The sequence below is a fragment of the Podarcis erhardii genome (genome assembly GCF_964252035.2).
Source record: "Podarcis erhardii genome assembly, chromosome: 1".
NCBI lineage: Eukaryota > Metazoa > Chordata > Lepidosauria > Squamata > Lacertidae > Podarcis > Podarcis erhardii.
The window spans coordinates 122952764-122974574 of record NC_138497.1 but is presented as its reverse complement, the minus strand read 5'-3'; the positions used below and the strand labels follow the sequence as shown (position 1 = coordinate 122974574).

The window sequence follows — 21811 nt, the reverse complement described above, 5'->3', positions numbered from 1 at the left end:
GGGATTCGAACCGCCGACCTTCTGATCGGCAAGTCCTAGGCTCTGTGGTTTAACCCACAGCGGTACTTCCAGTTTCCCATGTGCTCTCTGAGGTGAATGTACTGTGTGCCCTTCTGTACCCCTGAAATCAGCTCTTATTTCTACAGTAGAAGAGGGGCATGGAACTTCTGGCCTTCCAGAACTACAACTCCCATCAGCTCCTAGCGAGCTTGGTGAATAGCCAGGGATGATGGGATTTAGCATACAGCAACATCTGGACTGTCAAAGGTAGGTAGGTAAGATGTTTAAGAGTGCCTTTCAGTGTTTCCCAAACTTGGATCTCTCGCTGTTTTTGTACTACAATTCCCATCATCCCTGACCACTGGTCCTGCTAGCCACGGATTATGAGACTTGTAGTCCAAATACAGCTGAAGACACAAGTTTGGGGAACACTGCATAGCTGCTTCAGCTTACTTTGTTAGGATTTTTTTTAAAAGGTTGTTTAACACACAAAACAAAATGTAAAAGCCCTGCTTATTGGGACTGAAATGATTTGCAGGACTGTTTTTTTTTAAAAAAAGTAAAAGTACCTTAGTACTTACAACACAGCTGTCTCAGGTCATTTACAACTGAAAATAAAAAAATAGATCTGTACCACAGATTTAAATTTACATTACATTGGCCTTTATAAAACAAGATGCTATATACTATGGGTAAGTGGTATGTGCTTTCTTTGCTTGTAATTACTGTCAGAAATTATGAAACTGCTCAGATATCTGCTACTTGAAACCTTAGTTAACATGAAAACACACATTATTAATTCACAAAACAATAAAATGACCCAATTTTAAACTACACATTAATCCATCTGTTTTGATCCATTAAGCTGAAGATTCTACTCTGTTGAATACATTTTTTCGTCAGTAAAGTAGTACAACAAAATTCCAAAAACAGTATTTTCTCTTTTTTTTTTTAAAAAAAAGATTTTTTCCCCCTGTCTATAATATTAAAAACATGTGCACTGGTGTTTCTACTATAAAGCTTTGCTCCACAAATCAAGTGATAAACAGTTATTAAACACATTTTACAATGATACCAGATAGTTGTGTGGACATGTCACCTTACACTTTACACAGAGTTTCAATATGGCATATGGAATGACTCGGTAAATCACTATTACACGGAGCAAAATCTTCAGAGATGAAGAGCAATATCCTATTATGGCAAATCGACAAGAACCGGTGGCGTTTTCATCACCCCCCTCTGAAAGTACTATAGGCAAATTCAGCACTTCAAAAAAATAAATAAATTATAGTTTTGAAAACCCCGTTTTTAAATGCAAACACACGATCCGAAGGAATGAAAGAGAGGAGGCTATTATTAGGTAGGTCCACATGTCACAATGATGTTGTGCATAACATGCAGACACCACACTGAAATACCCCGGAAATGTCTCTGTATTAGCCAGTTGTTACATTATGGACAAAATGGCACCCTTAAGAATCGAATCATCCTGCACAGCAAAAACTCCTCCAGAAAATAAATAATGAGTACAGTTGTTCATACATACATTTCCGTGAGACTGTAGCCAATATGCTGCCTTCTAGTTTTTGCTGGACTAATCCCTGACCATTGACCTTGCTCCCTGGGATTTAGGAGAGCTGCAGTCCAGCATTTTCTGAAGCATCAGATTTGCTACACCTGCTGTATGTGGTTTATATATTATATTATATAGGAGCAAGCTACTCCTATAACAGTAACGTATTCCTCCTCTTATTTCTCCTGTGAGTATTGGTTGCTTTGGACAATACAAATTTCTTGCAGTGCTTTCCCAACTCTTCTGTTATCTGGAACATTCCGGCTTGAGAAAATGAGAACGACTCTAAGGATCATTCCAAAATGTTGTCAGCATTGCAGCAGTTGCCCGGGCAGGCTTAACCAGAGTGTCTTAATAAATGCAGATGCATTTGTTACCCTGTTTGAAGTGTACAATATGAAGCAATAGTGTGCTGCTGCTTCTACCCATAATTCCCTAATAGCGGACAGGAACACAATGCAGATAAACACAGAAATGTGTCCAGGAAGTGCTTGAGAATGACCTTACATCAATAAGCATAAAAACGCCAGTTATCATACAGTCAGTTCTTGCGAGTGCTATTTCCCTATAAAATCGTATGTAATTGGTTTTTGTTTTTTGCTTCTAAAACTTAAAACATTGAAAACCTGCTGTTAAAATGCTTTCTTAAGAAGCTGTTCTCCCCTCCTTAGGTCTTCTGTCCAACTGCTTCAAAGTAAGGATTTTTCTTCTTTAAACCCACCTCAGTTATTGTTATATCTCTACATTTAAAGTAGACATTGAAAACTTCAAGTAAAAATAATGGCAGCCACATCTACTGGACGCAATACAAATCTATGACACCTATTAGTTGTTGGGGTTGTGGGTCTGTGTGTTTCTAAACTTTTAAGTTATACAAATACACAATACATTCTTAAATAACAAGGGCCCACAGTATTATTAGTTTGTGAGCCTTTCCCAAATTACAAAGCCGCTTTTTCATTTCATAAATGTTTGCACCCACTTCTCGTTGCAGCTGCAGTTTTCAACTGGTTATTTCGTACGTCAGTTCCACAACATGACAGTCCCAGTCCGTAGGCTTTGGCTATGAAATCGCTTATTTCAATGAGGCAACGCTGGTTATTAAGGCATGTTTCCGTTTCTCATTCAAAGCTTTATTTTAACATTTAAAAAAACAAAACAAAAAGGGAGCATGGCTATCTTGTATCTTCTGGTTCTGTCTTTATCACCTTCCTTTCAAGGCTGTTGAAAGCAGAGTGAGGAAAATCTTTTAAGATACCAAGGCCTTCTGCAACAACAAAATGGATTCCTTTTAGAAAAATATCGACCCGAAACAACAGTGTTCTTTTCGACCAGTTGTAGTCAATGCACAGCATATAAAATCTTACACAAATGTACCCTTCTAGTACCAAACAGCAATAAATTCAGTTTAATCACTAGGCTATATCTGCTTTCCGTCGTAATGTACCGCCGGCGGTTTACGACAATGTAAAAACATAAAACCAAACAATAAGATTATAAGAAGTTATAAGCAAAAAATGAAATTATAAACAATACTGATGTGGCATGCAGTTCTAGCACCCCATGTGGTTGGCCTTGCAGATATTTCTGCTGTGATATAAACCCTGAGGCATGCTGGAGAAATGGAGAATTAACATTTGAATGAGGCCCGAAATATCACTAAGCACTTAAAAGGCTATACAAGATGCCTGCAAATTATTTTCCCTCTCCTGAAAGAAAGCGCCCCACAAATTTCACACAATAGAGTTGGTCCCAAGACATTTTGGCACCTGAGGTAAAGCATAAAGTGGTGTCCCCTCACCAGCAGGAAAGAAGGGATAAGGGAAGATCTACATCTGGAAGATCTCCATTGGGATCTGCTGCCCCTGTGAAACCTGCTGCCTGAGGCAGTCACCTCACTTTGCCTCATGGGTGGGCCGGCCCTGGTCATAGTTGTTATGAGCAGGAAAGATTTTTACCTGAAGGCTGTGACTTTGCTTCAGCACTGGCGTACAATCTGCTCAAGTCACTGCAGAGAGGCTTCACGACGTGAGGCTCATCATCTAATGAAATGTGAGGCATATGCCTATTTGGTAGACTCGACATGCGTAGATTTAAAGGCCTTTCCCCTAAAATATATTGACAAAGAGATATCCATTCAATACTATAACCGAGAGGCAGTTCATGCACAGTGCTGCTAATGGTAGCCCCAACAGCCCATGTCACCATGATATGATCATAACTTAATATGATCTCTTTTTATTAATTTGTATGTGCTTTCGTGTGTGTGTTTTTATGTTGCCGTTTTCCTGATTTTAGTGTGTACAGTGGAACCTCGGTTTCCAAGCACCTCAAAAGCCAAATTATTCAGAACCCGAACACCAAAAACCCAGAAGTGAATGCTTCCGTTTTCGAACACTCCTCAGAAGTCAAACGGCTTCCAAGGCGAGTTTCTCCATTTTCTCCATTGACTTTGCTGACCACCCATTGCGCCTTGGTTGTCAAACGTTTCTGAAGTTGAACAGTCTTCCCAACGGATTACGTTCGACAACCGAGGTTCCATTGTATTTGTTTTCATTTTAATGATCTATTGCTGTCTTTCAGACTCTATACCACTTAAAGATTTCCGAAATATTTGCACTCAAGTGCCTCAAAGTGGCTTACATCGTAAAAACAAGACATTGTAAAAGGTAGAAAGGTAAAGGACCCCTGGACAGTTAGGTCCAAAGGCGACTATGGGGTGTGGCACTCATCTCACTTCAGGCCAAGGGAGCCGGTATTTGTACACATACAGCTTTCTGGATCATGTAGCCGGCATAACTAAACTGCTATTGGCACACGGAGGACTGTGACGAGTGCCAGAGCACATGGAAACGCCCTTTACCTTCCCGCCACAGTGGTACCTATTTATCTACTTGCACCGGTGTGCTTTCGAGCTGCTAGGTTGGCAGGAGCTGGGACAGGTCAACTGTAAATAAATAAATGTAAGTCCAATCTGTTCCAATTAACTTTATTGTACTAGCCACTGGCCATGGCAAATCTGAATCAAAAATAAATATAAGCAAAAGGCTTGTTGTGCCAGAAATTACGGACTATTTTTAGATCTCCACATCTCTCTTACAGTTCACTGTCCAGGGTCTTCTTTTGGGGAAATGTAAGTCAATAAACAATATCTCAGAGCTGTAGTAGCCCCTGCTCCTCTCGCAATCCTAAGGGCAACTTAAAAATCTTCCACCCATGTGTCTTGACTGCTTCCATATGGCGTGTGGCATGGAAACATGAAGCTCTTTTCATAGCAGCCATTGTAGGCATGGTCTGGAACTAGCAAAATGCTTGTGAGATCATGTGGATGACCCAAGCCAGGTGGGAACAACCGCAGGAGAGGCAACCACGAAGGAATCTAGGTGTCAGGGGCTCAGGAGCAGAAGCACAGGGAAGGGAGGAAAGGGAGAGCGAAGGGGAAGAATCGGAGGGCAGCGTAGGAGAAGATGACAGTGGCCCGAGAGATTCCATGAGCCTCTCCAGCGAATCGGAAGATTCACAGAAGGGGGCGCCGGTGGCCAGGGCAAGGGGGGTCCCAAGGGGGACACTCCAGAAGCAAGGGGCCAGCGGGGACTCCCAGAGCAGCAGTTGGAGATCAGGACCAGCTTCCCCACCAGAGCGTAGTGGGGGGGGAAGAGTCCCAGATATCGGGGCCAGCGTTTCCCCCAGCAGGGAGGGAAGATGAGTCAGGGCTGACCACGCCTCCATCGGAGAGTCAGGGAACGGAGGGGAGGTCAGGTCCAGCCAGCATCCCGGAAGAGGGAAGCAGTGATAGAAGCAGTGTAACGGTCAGGAGGAAGGTCACTGGGTTGGCGCGAGAGCCAAGTTCAAATGTGCAGGCGCGCGGGACAGCAGAGAACGAGGATTGGGAACCAGGTCCTAAAGCCCGCCGGAGGCAGGGGGAGGAGTCAGGCGACTCAGCGTCAGAAGAGTCCAGAAAGGGGAATGCCTCAGCGGGCAGGAGGACCCAGCGGAGGAGAGAGCAGAGGAAGAGGTGGAGCAGGGCTAGAATCTTAAACTGGTGTCAAGGGGGAGGAGATTCAGACGGAACTTCGACGGTCTAGGGTTTAAGACGTAGAGCTGCGCACTGCGGCTTTGAAATGGAAACTGAACTTTAATAAAGACTTTTGTACATAACGACGACCTGGCGTTGGTCCTCTGTGAGCTGGGACCTTGGGACAGCTCTGACACTAGGTCTCAGAGGCTTTATTTCTCCTAACACAGTATGTACACAGACTACATTTCTGCCCCCACAATATTCTCCCAAGAAATCATTAACCACAGGAAATTTCATTTCGTCATAATTTAGCAATCGTCGCTGTTGCACCATTCTCAAATTCTAAAACAGATGTGTGATGGCAAATACATGCCTGGAAGCTACTATACCTTGCCCAACACCATAATCCGATGTCAAGCCATTGGCACAATGCTCTTCTGAATTTTGTCTGTAGAGGCCCGTGGAAAGGCGTCTCTCCAAGCCAGCTTGGCTGCAGAGGAACTCCATCTGCTTGGCCATCATCTTCTCAGGCTGCAATTGAGACAAAGGCAGATTTAGGGACTTGCCACAATTACAATTATGATTACTAAGTACAGTCGTTTTACACCAACCAGATGCCAAGTGAAGTACTGTACACTGAAATGGCATAGTCTGGGCCAGGAATCCTACAAAGGCTGAATTATGGAGGGAAGAGACTGAATTATCTACGAAAGGCTGAATCACGGAAGGAGACTGACAACCAGTAGTGGAGCTGGTGATCTCCAAGCAAAAAGAAATCAGGGAGCCAGCAAAATGTAAGGATGACAGGATCTGAGAGTTGTTGCCTGGTTATTAATCCCTCTCAACGCTGACTGATAAAACACTCCAAAAAAGCAATCATAACGCGATAGTCAGAATTCTTTTCTTTTGGTGTTGTACCAGGACTCGGGAACACAGGTAAAACACAACGCAAGAAGAATCTCAGTACACTTGTACATTTGGTCACATCATGGTTGTTGTTGTTTTTGCAGACTTGAGAGAAACTAACAATTAGCTGAAATCTACAGCAAGCTGCTTCAATTCAGAATTTGACTGGGGGAAATTCTCAAAGTTAATCAGAATTCACCACTCTGTTCCAAATTTCTCCCTTCCATCCTACTGGGGTACCCAAAAACACAAAACGGAAAGGAAAACAAATCTACAGCTATTTTCAACCCACTTAAATATTTTGACATCTTTATGACCCTTCAGAATGAGCCCCTGCCCATTTTGGGTGCCTATTTCTAATCAATCAATTAATATTTCAACAGCAACTTTTTTTTTCCTCCTTTGAAAAATTGCAAATACAATTGTGGCAAGATTTCCCTCAAGCTTTATTTTTGGAAATAGCACTATCCATTTTTTTTTTTTTTAATGCCAGCAATCTGCCATTCTGAAAAGTGTAGCATGGCAGTATGATTGTGGGGGGAAACAGTGTGAAAGTTTCGCCTGGAAAAAGACCAGGGCCTTATACACTACAGGAGAAAGATAATTAACAACCTGCTAAAAGAGAGTGCAAAATTATCAATGCCAAGAGAATTATAAACTCTGAATGTGATCTATTTCCATTACTGTGATGTAGATCATTTGGAAAAAGGCAGAATTGTAATATTGAAAATGTGCAGGTTAAATGTGTGCACGGGATTTAGATGAGTCCTTAATCAAAGTCAAAGCAAGCTTTCAGATTTTGCTTTTCCCGTAGAAGTCATCACGTTTCCACAGGTGGTGGAAGTGCTTTAGCACTTTTGCTACAGGACCATCTCGTCCTCTATCACTGAATGTTCCCTTTCCAAGGGGTTAGTTACACTCCTACCCATACCTATAGCATAACTGTTTCTCTTGGTGGCTGGTATTTTTTCTTTATCTCTCCCTTCAGATCCACATCTCCAGTGCATACACCAATCTGGTTTAATCTACAGATACAGGTGCAATGGTCTTTGCGCAAGCTATGTATTTCCACACACCAAGCTTCAGATCCAGTAACAGCTGTCTCATTGCACTCCCCAAGCTTTCTGAGGTCAGGTGGACTGAGTTTTCCTTCTCACCTGTGAATACAATACAGTGGTACCTTGGTTCCTGAACAAATCAGCTCCCAGACACCTCAAACCCGGAAGTGAGTCTTCCGCTTTGCAAACGTTTTTTGGAAGCCGAATGTCCGGCGCGGCTTCCAATTGAGTGCAGGAAGCTCCTGCAGCCAATTGGAAGGCGTGCCTCGGTTTTCGAACCGTTTCAGGAGTCAAATGGAAACCTGGAATGGATTAAGTTCGAGAACCAAGGTTCCACTGTACTAGCTTCCTGACATTCTCTAGGCCTCTCCTTCAAGAAGTATGAATAGAAACTGGCATGCGGATTTCTTGCGTTCCTCCTTGATGAGGAAAAACTCTTCCTTGGGACTTTTCTAGCTGATGTAATTATGGTCTTCAGCAGGTACAGGAAGCAGCTACAAGGAGATGAGCTCAGCATCCTCCACGTGAAAAAGCTACACCAGTAAAAATTGAAGCTCTCAGCACTGAAAGAACGGCATTCGATTGGTGAGTGCGCCAGTGCTTTCAAGGATGAAGCCATTGCACAACCAGATAGAACTGTGATGGTAGAAGAAACTCAGCTGAGGAGAGAGAGCTCACAAACCCAATGCAAGAAATGCCATCAGTATGAATCTGATAGGAGACACATTGGTGCTGTCTGTAATGAAGTGGCTGACTCATTTGATAACTTCTTAAATAAATGTTTTGATACCAATCTGTTGCTTGCCGTGAAGCCGCTTGCCACCTATTGGAAACCAGGTATAAGTTCACATGGTGCTAGGTGCAGGCTTTTTGATCTAGCACAACTTTCCCTTGTACAACGTCAGCGATGTTCACAAGGAGACACTGTTCTGTTTGGTTTGTTTTCTTGCGTTATCCGGTGCACAGAGACATGTCACGACACTCATAGCACATCTTCTGGCAGCCGAGCCTCATAATACTGATGCTGAACATCTCAAGGGTGACCTTGGAAGTCCATCAACAGAAACAGACTCACTGCTGATTCAGAAAACGAATGGCTCCATATAACTACCACAATATGTTCCCATTCCTCGGAGGGGATCCGAGGACATCAGTGCTCCTATGGATTAAAAAATGTAAGCGCAGAACCCACGACATGGCTAAACCAAGAGAGCAGGTGTGGTTTCAGGGATTATTTTTTTCAGAGGCCTGAAAGTGGAACTGCTCCTGATGCCCAGTCCCAGATGGTGAGAATCTAACCAGCTCGAAAGTAAAATGAAATCGAACATGCTCAGCCTGGTGTGGAAGGAGGCAGCATGGCACAACAGAGTAATCTTCTGTTCTGTGTTTGTTGTGTACTGGTCTGTAATGACTGTATACCTACATATACCATTTAAGTATAGTTTTTGTTTTGTTTTTAAATTTTATTTATATCCCGCCCTCCCCAGCCAAAGCTGGGCTCAGGGCGGCTAATAACAATAAAATAATACAACATTCTAAAATCATTTCATTATAAAATTAATTCAAATCAAATTGATGGCAACCATTGGGCTAAAGTTCTATGAAGATTGCCAAAGGAGGGAGCCAGGCTGTGCCCTGACCAAAGGCCTGATGGAACAGCTCTGTCGTGCAGGCCCTGCGGAAAGATGTCAAGTCCCGCAGGGCCCTAGTCTCTTGTGACAGAGCGTTCCACCAGATCGAAACAACAACCGGAAAAGGCCTGGCTCTAGTTGAGGCCAGCCTAACTTCTCTGTGGCCTGGGACCTTCAAGATGTTTTTGTTTGAAGACCATAAGTTCCTCTCTGGGACATACCAGGAGAGGTGGTCCCGTAGTTCAATTTGAATCAATAAATGCCTTGGACTGGCCAAGTAATTAGTCCTCATAATATACTGTATTGACCGGGGGGCGGGGCGGGTTAGAGCAGAAATTTGGGGGAGGTAAGTTCCCTTACCTTTTTAAAATTAAATAATATTTTTTTGTCTGGGAGGTTGAAAGAGATAAACACCCAATGCCTGGGCCAAAAATCCACCTATATCTGTAATCAATGAAGTCGTGGGCATTTTTTAATCCAGATCATTGTCTGCTTGGGTTTATTAATCACATCTTACATTTAGCCACTGCCCGGGGCGTGTAGCACTGCAGCTGGGCCCGCAACAGACAAACAAACAAACTTTGTGACGAGTTCCCCCACATTTTTTCCATAAAAAAGAACTGTGTGTTGATACAAGGTTATAAAGATTTGAAAGGAGCCAGTATTTATCTTCATTTCCTATTTATTTTTATCTTTTCTCATCTGCTCCTTTTTTAAGGGATTGCTTAGCTCCTTTTTAAATCCCACGCAAAAAATGTATCTCACACTGCACAATCGCAGCAGGCAGCATTTGACACTGGCAGGGCTTCTGACGAGGGCTAGCTAGTCAGGTGTAGAGGGCTAGTCAGGTGTAGGGGGTGAAGAATGAGAGCGCTCAGTCTCAAGTTTCCTCCATAAAGTCGAAGGCAGCACAGCTTAGACAGGTGATTATGGGGGACCTGGTGCGGTTATCTGCCCAGATGCCAAACTCTGTACTGACAAAGAGGCAGAAAACACTGAAAGATGCCCCTTGCTCTGGTCATTTAAAATCTTCATCCCCTTACTATGAATGAAGGTAAAGCTGTAGCTGTTACGAGTGTGTGTTTGTTTGAGCATGCCATTTTCAAAAAAACACACACACCAGTTGTGAGTCATACCACCTACACTAAAAGTGAAACGATCGCAGCCAGGTCAGAAGGACCCCTTGATCTGCAGAACGGGGACAGAGTGTCCTGTAAGGAAAGAACTGTGATTGTTCTGTAAGAAGCATTAATGCGAGGAAGCCTTTTATTGCAGCCCCTAGGTTGTTTACCTGTGAGCCAAGCGCTGCCAGGTCTTCACACTTTCCTTTTGACAATGCCTGTTGTATTTTGACTGAATCCTGCTGGTAAAAACTCTGGACCGCGTCGTGGAAGTCAGGGAAGCCATCCTGCAAACATGAAAAAGCAGGGAAAGGAGCTGTTACTATTTCAGAATGTTTCAATTCACAAGACTAAAGATATTTTTCCAGTCTTAAATCATCACTACAGCCAATGGTGTGTGTGGGGAGAGAGGGAGGGAGAGAGAGAGAGAGAGAGAGAGAGAATAGTTCTTCCGCAGTTATTTTAAGGGCAAAAATAAACGTTTCAAGGTTTTAAAGCTGAGCAAGTGCAGAACAAAAGTAGGTTCTTTTAAAGGCACAAAGAAATGCTTCGAGTGCAAGTTGTTCTACCTAAATGAAAGCTTGTGGCACAATAAATGTGCTGGCTTTTAAGGTAGCAAAAGACTCCTTGAAGTTTTATTTAGGAATTTCAATTAGGAATATCAAAAGGTCTGCTTTGTGCAAGTTAAGACATTAGGATGGAAGGGAAACAAATAAGTAACCTTATCAGCAAGCAGTTTCCAGATGCAGCCACGGTGCTTTCATTCTGTTGTGAAAGCACAAAAACGTACAACAAAACAGAAGCCCATGTTGCATAACGTCACAGGGACATCAAATCACGACTCCTTTTTCTGAATGACAAACCAGCACCTCTGGTGAACCATTGCTAAACCCCTACCCCCCGCCAAAAGGCTTGGAACTGTAACGGGAAGCAAAGTGGACCGAAATCAGCTGTCCCTCACAGAGCAAAAAGCTGCAAAGTTTGCTCCCTAGAAATTCCTGATTACCATAAGCTCGCATTTAAGAAGACGCGCTTTAAATATGCATGGTGCTCATCAGCCTACAAGGGCAGCTTTCGCAAAACAGGCACCTGCGTCAAGCCTCATTTGGGTGCTCAAGCAACAGGTGGGGAGGGGGGCCAGAGGGTGTTAAAGAATGATCGAACATTATTTATGTATGCAACAACAGCAGCAAGGATACTCGCCGCTAAGTATTGGAAAACTCAAGATTTGCCCACGCTGGAAGAATGGCAGATGCAACTGATGGACTATATGGAATTGGCAGAAATGACCGGCAGAATCCGAGACCTGGGAGAGGAAGCCGTGGAAGAGGACTGGAAGAAATTCAAGGACTATTTACAAAAACATTGTAAACTATATGAGTGCTAAGAAGGATGAGAGATTTGAAAATAACAGGACCCATAAAGTTAGTTGATAAGATTATGAGAATGAGTGAATTTTACGAGAAAAATAAATTTTGAATAAACATTGTGTTAAAATTAGGTATTTAAGACCTAGATAAAAATATTCAAAGTTAGGGACAAAACATTGGAAATGTGTATAATAAGAATTGAAACAAGGTGACAAGTTGCTGGCTAAAGTTTTATAAATTTGGAATGCAAGAGCGGGAGATGTGAGGAAGTCCAAAAGATGAAGAAAAGATGGGTATTACAAGATGTTAAATTTTATGTTTGTTCTTTTTTCTGTCTATTATCTGTTTATTCTGTCTTTTCTCTACTGTATCAACAAAACTCTTAATAATTTTTTTTTTTTTTTAAAGCAACAGGTGGGGAGGGGATCGTGGATGCCCCGCCCTGCCCCAAAACCATGGGTGCTGCCCAAACCTTCCATTGCTGAATGAACTGATGTGGTTAGAAGCTTTATTCAGACTTCCCCGCTCAATGGGGGAAGGCTTTGCTGGGAGCAGGGCTTGTACTAGTGACTCTACCGCCACCTTTACGTGAATTCGGTATGAATACCTGAAGAGCGCTGCAGTCTTGCTCACAGCACTGTGAACGCAGTTGTCCTAAGTGGTGAGGCAGAGCTCCTCTGACTTTCCATCCTCACCACGGCTGCAGCGGCAGAGAGAGGAGAGGAGGAAGGTGGCTGCGACCAGAAGTATTTAAACCTTTAACCCAGAGCTTTTCAACCTTTTAAAGTCCACGGCTCCCTGACCAACTGCATTCTTTCTGCAGCACCCCTGTGGGGCTCAGGAGCCCAGTTACATCACCCCCTTGCCGGCCGAGTTGGCAGCCTCTCACCCTTTTTCAAAGGGACACGGGTGGCGCTGTGGTCTAAACCACAGAGCCTAGGGCTTGCCGATCAGAAGGTCAGCAGTTCAAATCCCCACAACGGGGTGAGCTCCCGTTGATCGGTCCCTGCTCCTGCCAACCTAGCAGTTCGAAAGCAGCTCAAAGTGCAAGTAGATCAGTGTTTCCCAACCTTGTGCCTCCAGCTGTTTTTGAACTACAACTCCCATCATCCCTGACTAGCAAGACCAGTGGCAAGGGATGATGGGAATTGTAGTCCAAAAACAGCTGGAGGCACAAGGTTGAGAAACACTGAAGTAGATAAATAGGTACTGCTCCAGCGGGAAGGTAAACAGCATTACCGTGCGTTGCTCTGGTTCGCCAGAAGCGGCTTAGTCATGCTGGCCACATGACCCGGAAGCTGTCTGCGGACAAATGCTGGCTCCCTCGGCCTATAGAGCGAGATGAGCGCGCAACCCCAGAGTTGTCCATGACTGGACCTAATGGTCAGGGGTACCTTTACACCCTTTTCCGAACACCCACCCTTGTGGAGGGTTCCCTCAGCCTCCTCTCCTTGGGAGTCCTCTGGGCAGCCGCAGCTGCTGCCCCTGTCTCTGAGCTACTCCCCACTGCCCCAAAGAGAGGTGCCTCCTCACACTGCCCCACAGGGGCCTGGGAAGCAACCCCTGGCCAGCCCCGGAGGCATCATTCACCTGGAGAGCTTGTAGCCAGGGCTGCTGCAACAAACAGCTGTGCAAGCCTTTGGGAGGTAGAGAGATGAGGGGGCAACAGAGGAGGGAAAGAGGGACAGGGGCCAGTGTTGCTCTCACACCCCTGACCACCATTCAAAGCACCATTCAAACCACTGCTTCAACCATGTTTCACTGATAACTGCACAACGATAACACTGCTTATTTGGAGGAAGAATGAAAACAAACACAGAGGTCTGGAGTGAACGTGACTGGAATTTCCTATACCCATTCCTACCCAGCTGGTCTCTTCTACTCCTGCTTTTTTGGAAGCTGCCCAGGGTTGTACATGACTCTTCCTTCCGAGCCCAGGTGGCCTGAAGCAAGCATCGCAGCTCATCACTCAGAAATGCCACTACAGGCCCTAAGTCCAAGTCACAACCACCCCGCAAAAAAAAAAGAAGTAAAATCTGTAACCCGCCTACTTCTTCCTGGGATGAAAGAAAGGTGTATGTTAAAAACAAAAGGGGAGTACCTATTTTTTTCTCTTTCTTATTAAGTTTTTGATAGGTTTTTAAAATTAATATTAAATAATATTTCTTATAAGTATGCTATGAAGATGATACGAAGTTGAATTCAGAGAGAAGATGGATAGAAAATATCTGTGTGAGGGACAGAGTGGTTTTTTGTCAGGTGTGAGGCTGAGAAAGATGGGAGCTGGGAAGACGTGGATCTCATGTTTGTGAACTGAAGATTAAGATAGAAGGCTGATAGAATATACAATTTTGTGTTTGTGTGGGTGTGGTTTCTCACTCTTTTCTTTTCCTTTTTATTATTTTGATCTTTTAAGGTATCAGCTTTGCTTGTTTTTTTTAATATTGTACAGTCGTACCTTGGAAGTCGAACGGAATCGGTTCCAGATGTCTGTTCGACTTCCAAAACGTTCGGAAACCGAAGCGCGGCTTCTGGTTGGCTGCAGGAAGCTCCTGCAGCCAATCAGGAGCCCCACTGGACATTCGGTTTCCAAAGAACGTTCACAAACCTGAACACTCACTTCCGGGTTTTGATAGTTTGGGAGCCGATCTGTTCAGGAGCCAAGGCGTTTGAGATCCAAGGCATGACTGTATTATTTGTTGAAAACCTTTAATAAAATTGTTTTTTTTAAAAAAAATTTAAAAATCTATGAAAAGGAACCCTAACGGAAGAAGGAGGTGAAGAGTGTCTTGACAGCCAAATGTTCCAAATGGGCCATGATAAAGAGACTTAGTGGTTTTTAATGGTAGGAGATGTTGCTGCGTTGTATTATTATACTATATTATATCGTATTGTGTTATTTATGTACATCGTTTACTTTCTGAGAGTTAAGAATAGGACTGGGATAAATTGTGTTTGCTGTGCCCGTATTTTACACAGGTTGTATATGAGGTTTGTTTGTTTGTTGGTGTTATGCCTAATAAAGGATTTTGAATTGAATGTTCCTTTCTCCCCGTTGCTCTCTGTGGCCTGCTCTATCAAACACACCCAGTGTGCTCCCTTCCAACTTGGCTGTTCTTAAAGCGATTTCTTTGAGCAGATGTTCCCAAACCCCACAGGCGCTTTCTTCCCCTCCGCCAAACACTTCTCCTACACGAACACCAGATTGCACCGCTTCTGTTCTTTGTGATCTTCAGGGAGAGAAAGAAATCCCACACTCTCTTGCTTTTCAGCCCTGCTTGGCAGCGGCGTGGGCATGCCCGCGTTCTTTCTCTCCCACCTTATAACTCATGCTGACATGAACGCTGAACCTCTCCCCCCCCCCCTCCAGCCCTCCCAGCTACCCACCCACCCCTTCCATTTCCCTCTAGGTCTCTTACTCCCACTGAATCTTTCAAGTTTCGCCCTCTCATACATCTTCCCGCCACCTCCGCTTACGGATGTGCTGTTTGGCGGCAGGATGCCTTTGTACTGCTTAGTTCATAGGACTGTAATGACTCTGTTGTCTGTCTCACATGCCCTGCCAACTCTCAATCCTGTATTTTTTTGGGGGGGGGACACCCCTAGCCACACACCCTTTTCTGCACAAAATAACAGCACTGAAGGGAGAAGAGCTTTCCTTCAACCGCCAGTGATTTTGCTGTGCTTCCTCTGGGAAAAGACACAAAGCCTTGTGTGCTGTCATGGCCTCGGGGGGGGGGGCTAGTGAGGGGGCACCCACATCAAGTCCACGCTTACACACACACCCCCCACACATCAAGGCAGCTGCTGAAGAGGGAGGGTGGGAACTTCATGTAACTAAAATATTGCTTTTGTTTCGTCGCACGTGAGAAGGCATTCAGGGACCTCGCCGCAACTCATTAATAGCTACTCCCAAATCCGAACCTAATTGCTGCATTCCTTCTTCCGCCCACTCGGCTCCCAGCGCTTGTCATTTTCCCGGGATTCCGCCCCCGCCTCTCCCTGCAAACTTACCCACCCACTCCATCGAGAAAAGGGAGAGGTCACATGAGGGGGGGGGGGAGGCTTTCACAGGTAATTGGGTGTAGTTTGTGATATGCTTTGCCTCCACACACACCCTCCACCCTCTTTCTTTTGTGTTGCTTATGCAAAACTCCTTCACCCTGCAGAGGTGATGTTTGCAACGCCGTCTGTAGGTTTGCTTGCCCACGCAGTCCTGCTCTCAGGCGCCTCCATCTCCGAGAGGGAAGGAGGAAAACCCTCCTCTTTATTATACCGGGGAAAACCATTTCACTTCACGCCTGGGGTGTGTGTGCGTGCAATCATTTCCACCTGTGGAAAAGAGGCGTTAAGCGTTAAACGCCTCCCGAGATCAAAATGGCAGTGTTTTACACGCACTGACGTCGGTGGAAAGGCTGAAAAGGACTCATCAGTACAGTCATACCTTGGAAGTCAAATGGAATCCGTTCTGGAAATTTGGAAACCAAAGCGCAGCTTCCGATTGGCTGCCGGAAGACCCTGCAGCTAATCAGAAGCAGCGGAAGGCCCCGTCGGACGTTTGGCTTCCAAAAGTAGTTCGCAAACCGGAACAGTCACTTCTGGGTTTGCGGCGTTCGGGAGCCGAAACATTCGAGAACTAGGCTGTTCAAAAACCAAGGTATGACTGTAGTGACAATCTGGGCTCCTGCGTTTCAGTCCTCGTCGAAGCAGGAGAACTGAGGTGGCAAAAGAAAAAATAGTTTGGCGTATATATTCAAGGGTTACCTGGCTCATGCTTCAGCAAGCTGTATAGCACTTCCAGAACTTAAGCTTTTTTTAAAAAGGGGGGGGGACCACCACCTGCTGCTGTATGGGAGGTGTTTGCAAGAACAATACCAGACAGGCTGAAATCTTGAAAAGTTACTATGCCTCAATGAGGAAAACCTTATTTCCCCTTGTCTTTAGCAAACAAATGGCACAATATAACTATCTGTAAACAAACACTGAACATCCATAAAAATGGCAAAAGTAATTTCTTTCCCAAATAGGTTTTTTCTTAAACAATATCAAGCGCAGTAAGTAAAGAGTTCGCTTGTAATATATCTGTGGTTCAGTGCTCATTTCTTCTCTTTCCAAAATAGATATTATCTCGAACAATTGCAGTAATAAAGAGTCCACTTATGATATAAATCAGTGGTACAGTGCTTGGACGTCGTTCTGGTAATCCGATGTTTCGTTGCTAAAGAGCTTAGTCATCAAGCTTTGTAGTAAATAATACACAAGAGAAAAACGACTTAAAGTAGGGTATATCTGTCCCCATCTGCATGTTTCCATCAGGAGAAACATAGAAAGAGAATGATGTCCTTCAGTTTGTTAAACCTCCTCCTCCTGTGTTGACTGCAGTAGTCATTGCATCACCGCCCTGTTTATTGTTTTACTGTTTAACAAACAAACAGCAACCATTCTCTGTTTCAAGCATTACCAGGGGTAAGGATTATTTGCTTGCTTGCTCCATAGAGGCAGGTATTGGCAGATTGAGCGGGCGAGATCAGTAGTTGGTCCAATGGTCAAGAAGGTAGACTCTGCACGTGCCGTAGAGGGAAGTGAGGGGCAAATGGGGCTCCTCAACCTGGGAAGGTAGCCCATCTAGTAAAGGTAAAGGGACCCCTGACAGTTAAGTCCAGTCTTGGACGACTCTGGGGTTACGGCGCTCATCTCGCTTTATTGGCCGAGGGAGCCGGCGTACAGCTTCCGGGTCATGTGGCCAGCATGACTAAGCCGCTTCTGGCGAACCAGAGCAGGGCACAGAAACGCCGTTTACCTTCCCGCTGGAGCGGTACCTATTTATCTACTTGCACTTTGACGTGCTTTCAAACTGCTAGGTTGGCAGGAGCAGGGACCGAGCAACGGGAGCTCACCCCGTCGCGGAGATTCGAACCCCCGACCTTCTGATCAGCAAGTCCTAGGCTCTGTGGTTTAACCCACAGCGCCACCCGCGTCCCTAGCCCATCTAGGAGAAGGAAAAAACTCTGGACATAAACCTCTGCTACCTTGTAGGAGATCTTCAGGAGAAGAAAAGGCTAAGGAATAAATCCTACACAAATCCAGAGTGGAGTCCCTAAGATGGTTGGGTGGTGCCTTGTACGCCTCCTGCCAGCAACTCCTGCAGCCAAGCTGGTGCCAAACGTATTGCTCTGCTTTCCTTTGGAGCTTCCTGCAGCCAATCGGAAGCCGCGCCTTGGTTTCCGAACGTTTTGGAAGTCGAACAGACTCCCGGAACGGATTCCGTTCGACTTCCGAGGTACGACTGTACAATCAGGCCACAGGAAATAATGGGCTTAAGTTACTCCTAGCCATCAATTTCAGTGGGTCTGCTCTGAGTATGACTAACACCAGGTACAATCCACGTATATATGAAACACGTAGATGTTTGGCATTTTGCAACCTTTTACTAGGGTGTAGTTTTCAGACGCAGGGACGCGGGTGGCGCTGTGGGTAAAACCTCAGCGCCTAGGGCTTGCCGATCGCATGGTCGGTGGTTCGAATCCCTGCGGGGGGGTGAGCTCCCGTCTTCCGGTCCCAGCTCCTGCCCACCTAGCAGTTCGAAAGCACGTCAAAGTGCAAGTAGATAAATAGGCACAGCTTTATAGCGGGAAGGTAAACGGTGTTTCCATGCGCTGCGCTGGTGCCGGCTCGCCAGATGCAGCTTGTCACGCTGGCCACATGACCCGGAAGTGTCTCCGGACAGCGCTGGCCCCTGGCCTATAGAGTGAGATGGGTGCACAACCCTAGAGTTGGACACGACTGGCTCGTACGGGCAGGGGTACCTTTACCTTTACTAGTTTTGGGACAGGGCTATGTGTACAAGAACGGATCGCAGCAATTACCTTCCTTTTCCTGCTGCACAAAAAGGAACAAGACTTTCAAAGTCCCCTTGCAAAATTCTCACTGGCTTTAATAGGAACATGTAAGTCGCTAATTATTCCCTCGCCCTGTCTCTTCACTTTTAGTCCACCCAAAACAAGCAGTTACAGAATAAAAATGTGCCCTCGACATTTTCCCAGGGTAGTTTAAACACACACACACACAAAAAAATAGAATTGTACAAAGGAATTTTTGCATCCAAAGGGACCATTTCCTGAAATGTTCCTTTACAGGGAAATATATGCATCCAAATAACTACTGGCCTGCTGCATCACATATCCCTCAACACAGAAGGGAAATTATGGTAAAATTGACAGCCTATTTACTTAGTCTGCAAGCTACATTATTTAAAACTGGATCTATTTTTTAAAAAATACCAAATGAAAAAATACTGAATATATTTCCATGTTTTTGCTAGGTTTAGTCATTACCTCCATAAGCCAGAGTGTGTGTATACATGTGTTCATTTTTCTGACTATCAGGAAATTGTTCCCTAATGGCAACAAGATCCATTAGACAGGGCAAGAACATTCCAGAGCTACTGGCAGGAGTTTCTCTCCGTGCTATTTCCCTCCATTAGGAAGATCTGAACAACAAAACACAGTTTATGAGGCATCTGAAAACAGCCAAAAATAAAATAAAAATTCCACCTACTCAACAAAATTATTTGTGTTTAGGTCAAACGATGCTCTAGCGCACAAAAAGACCCAAACCGTATAACTGAGCAAGACGTGAAGAAAATTGTTGCCAGTGCTCCTCAAATGGAGGTAGAGAGGATCATGATTTGCCTGAAGAAAACCATGATGGAACTTAAGTGAGGCTTAATTTATTTCAACAGGTTTACTATGAGCATAACGGGCACAGGTCTTCTCTGTGTTGCCTCCTAATCTGTTGAATGCTCTCTTCAGAGAGGTGCGCCTGGCGCCATCATTATATGTCTTTAGGCACTAGGCAAAACATCCCTCTTTACTGAGGCCTTCAGCCATTAAATAATCTATGGTCTGTTAAAGAAAGGGGACTGTCGTTATGATTATTTTTATTATTATGCTGTATACTACGCAAACTATATACTATACAAGAACACAGTCATACCTCGGGTTAAAGACGCTTCGGGTTAAATCTTTTCAGGTTGTGTCCCGCGGCGACCCGGAAGTACCGGAATGGGTTACTTCTGGGTTTTGCCGCTCAGGTATGCACATAGCTGTCAACTTTCAGATTTGAAAATAAGGGATCAGCAGCCTCACCTGTCCCGGGGACAGTCTACAGGATATCTAACAATCCGGGATAGCAGCGGGAAATGGCGCTGGAATAAGGGAATTTCCCGCCAAAAAGGGAAGGTTAACAGCTATGCGCATGCACTCAAAATGACGTCACGCGCATGTGCAGAAGCGGTGAATCGCGACCCACGCAGACGCGTGTTGCATTCTGCTCAGGTTGCGAACGGGGGTCCAGAACGGATCCCGTTCGCAACCAGAGGTACCACTGTACTGTACACTTGAGTGTTCCAGTTTGCGAACGTTCTTTGGAACCCACACCTCCGACATGGCTTCCGAACGTTTGGGAAGTTGAACAAACTTCCGGAATGGATTCTGTTCAACTTACGATGTACCACTGTACTACTATACTTTTAAATTATGTTTTTATTCTTATGCTCCATAAAATACAATTTTAATGTTGTACACCACTCTTGAGATCTTTAATAAAGGGCAGTATAGAAATCAATTTTTTAATAACAACAACAAAACAACAACAACAACCTAGCCTGATAAACATTCAGTGTTTATCTAGCATGGCACAGAGGCTGCAGTCAGCAAGCCCCATTTAACACAACAGAATAAGAAAACATGCACAAGATTGTGCTTCAGTTAACTGATCTACAGCTGAAGCTAGACAGGAGCCTTATGATGAGGATGTAACATCAGTCAAATTCCACTCCTAAAAATATTCTCCAGTAAAATGAGCCCGATATTTATAAAGTGAAATATTTAAATTCAGATCGGTGTTTTCTCCCCCTGGTATTCTGCTGAAATAATACCTGCTGATCTTCTGAAAGAAAAAAAAATTAAGTAGAGACATCCTGGTCTCGTAAGCTTTTTGGGGAAAAGCTCTCCCCCAACCTCATGGGCCGGTATTTTCCTTTTACTTATTTCAGGGAAGAACATGTGTAACTGCGCAAAAGGCCAGCTGTGTGTGTTTTACTGCTACTATAACTAAATGTAAAAGAAAATCTATATATGCAGGAATTTATTGCACCTGTTCCACTGTAGAAATGCTGTGAAAAGGGTGAACACCAATTTCAAACTGCCCATTGAAAGCAATAAATAAATAAAACTGGGGCAGTGAAGGGGGAGATGGAACATATATCTATTTTATCCTGATTACTGGTCAACTTTTCATCTCCAAACTCACAACTTCACAAGCTCCACTATATTGTTTCAACTGCCCTCATATTTTAAGTGACTACTACAGAACCTTTGATAAATCGGACCATATTTATTCAGAACGCATTGTATTTTAAGGGATTTGTTCTTCAGTTGGGAGAGTGAGGCAGAACATAGCCGTTGACCAAATGAAGCCTTAATGGTTCTTTCCTCTCTCACGCAAGTCGGTTTTAGCAATTACAACTAAACAGAACAAATTAAAATACAGTACCTCTATCTTAATTCTCTTTGGTGACAGTTCATCCCTTTCTCCACATTTAGACCTAGGAAATGAAAACACATTTTGTTTTATTTTTACTAGGTAGCGCACACTTATCTTCAAAAAAAGAAACACCTTGGAAAAATCCTTGCCTGCAACAGAGAGATAGAAAACTGAAATTTCTCATTTAAGCCTTGATTTCCAGGTAGGTTCACAAAGCATGTCCTGTAGTTTAAGAACCTGACGTAAGGTTCAATCTTGCTGGACTATCATTAGAGATTATGGGCGGTGGAGAAGGATTTGAATGTTTAAATGCTCCTTTGTACAGTGGTGCCCCGCAAGACGAACGCCTCGCAAGACGGAAAACCCGCTAGACGAAAGGGTTTTCCGTTTTGGAGGCGCTTCACAAAATGAATTTCCCTATGGGCTTGCTTCGCAAGATGAAAATGTCTTGCGAGTTCCTGCGGGTTTTTTCCCCTTTTCCCCCCTTTTCCTAAGCCGCTAAGCCGCTTATCAGCTGATCCGCTGATAAGCCGCTTAACAGCTGATCGCTAAAAGCCGCTAAACCGCTAATAGCGCTAATCCGCT

General features: G+C 44.3%; 1 protein-coding gene across 1 annotated transcript in view; it reads right to left on the bottom strand.

Annotated features, from left to right (window-relative positions):
* Nucleotides 1–2163: 2163 nt before the first annotated feature.
* Nucleotides 2164–21811, bottom strand: part of NAB1 (NGFI-A binding protein 1) — a 48836-nt gene continuing 29188 nt past the window's right edge. Inside the window, exons 4-8 of the mRNA XM_081838356.1 lie at nt 21236–21287; nt 10481–10597; nt 5984–6125; nt 3535–3684; nt 2164–2843 (exon numbers count right to left, since the gene is read on the bottom strand). Coding sequence (XP_081694482.1) covers nt 2752–2843; nt 3535–3684; nt 5984–6125; nt 10481–10597; nt 21236–21287 — 553 coding nt within the window. The 3' untranslated portion in view covers nt 2164–2751. The remainder of the gene's footprint in view (nt 2844–3534; nt 3685–5983; nt 6126–10480; nt 10598–21235; nt 21288–21811) is intronic.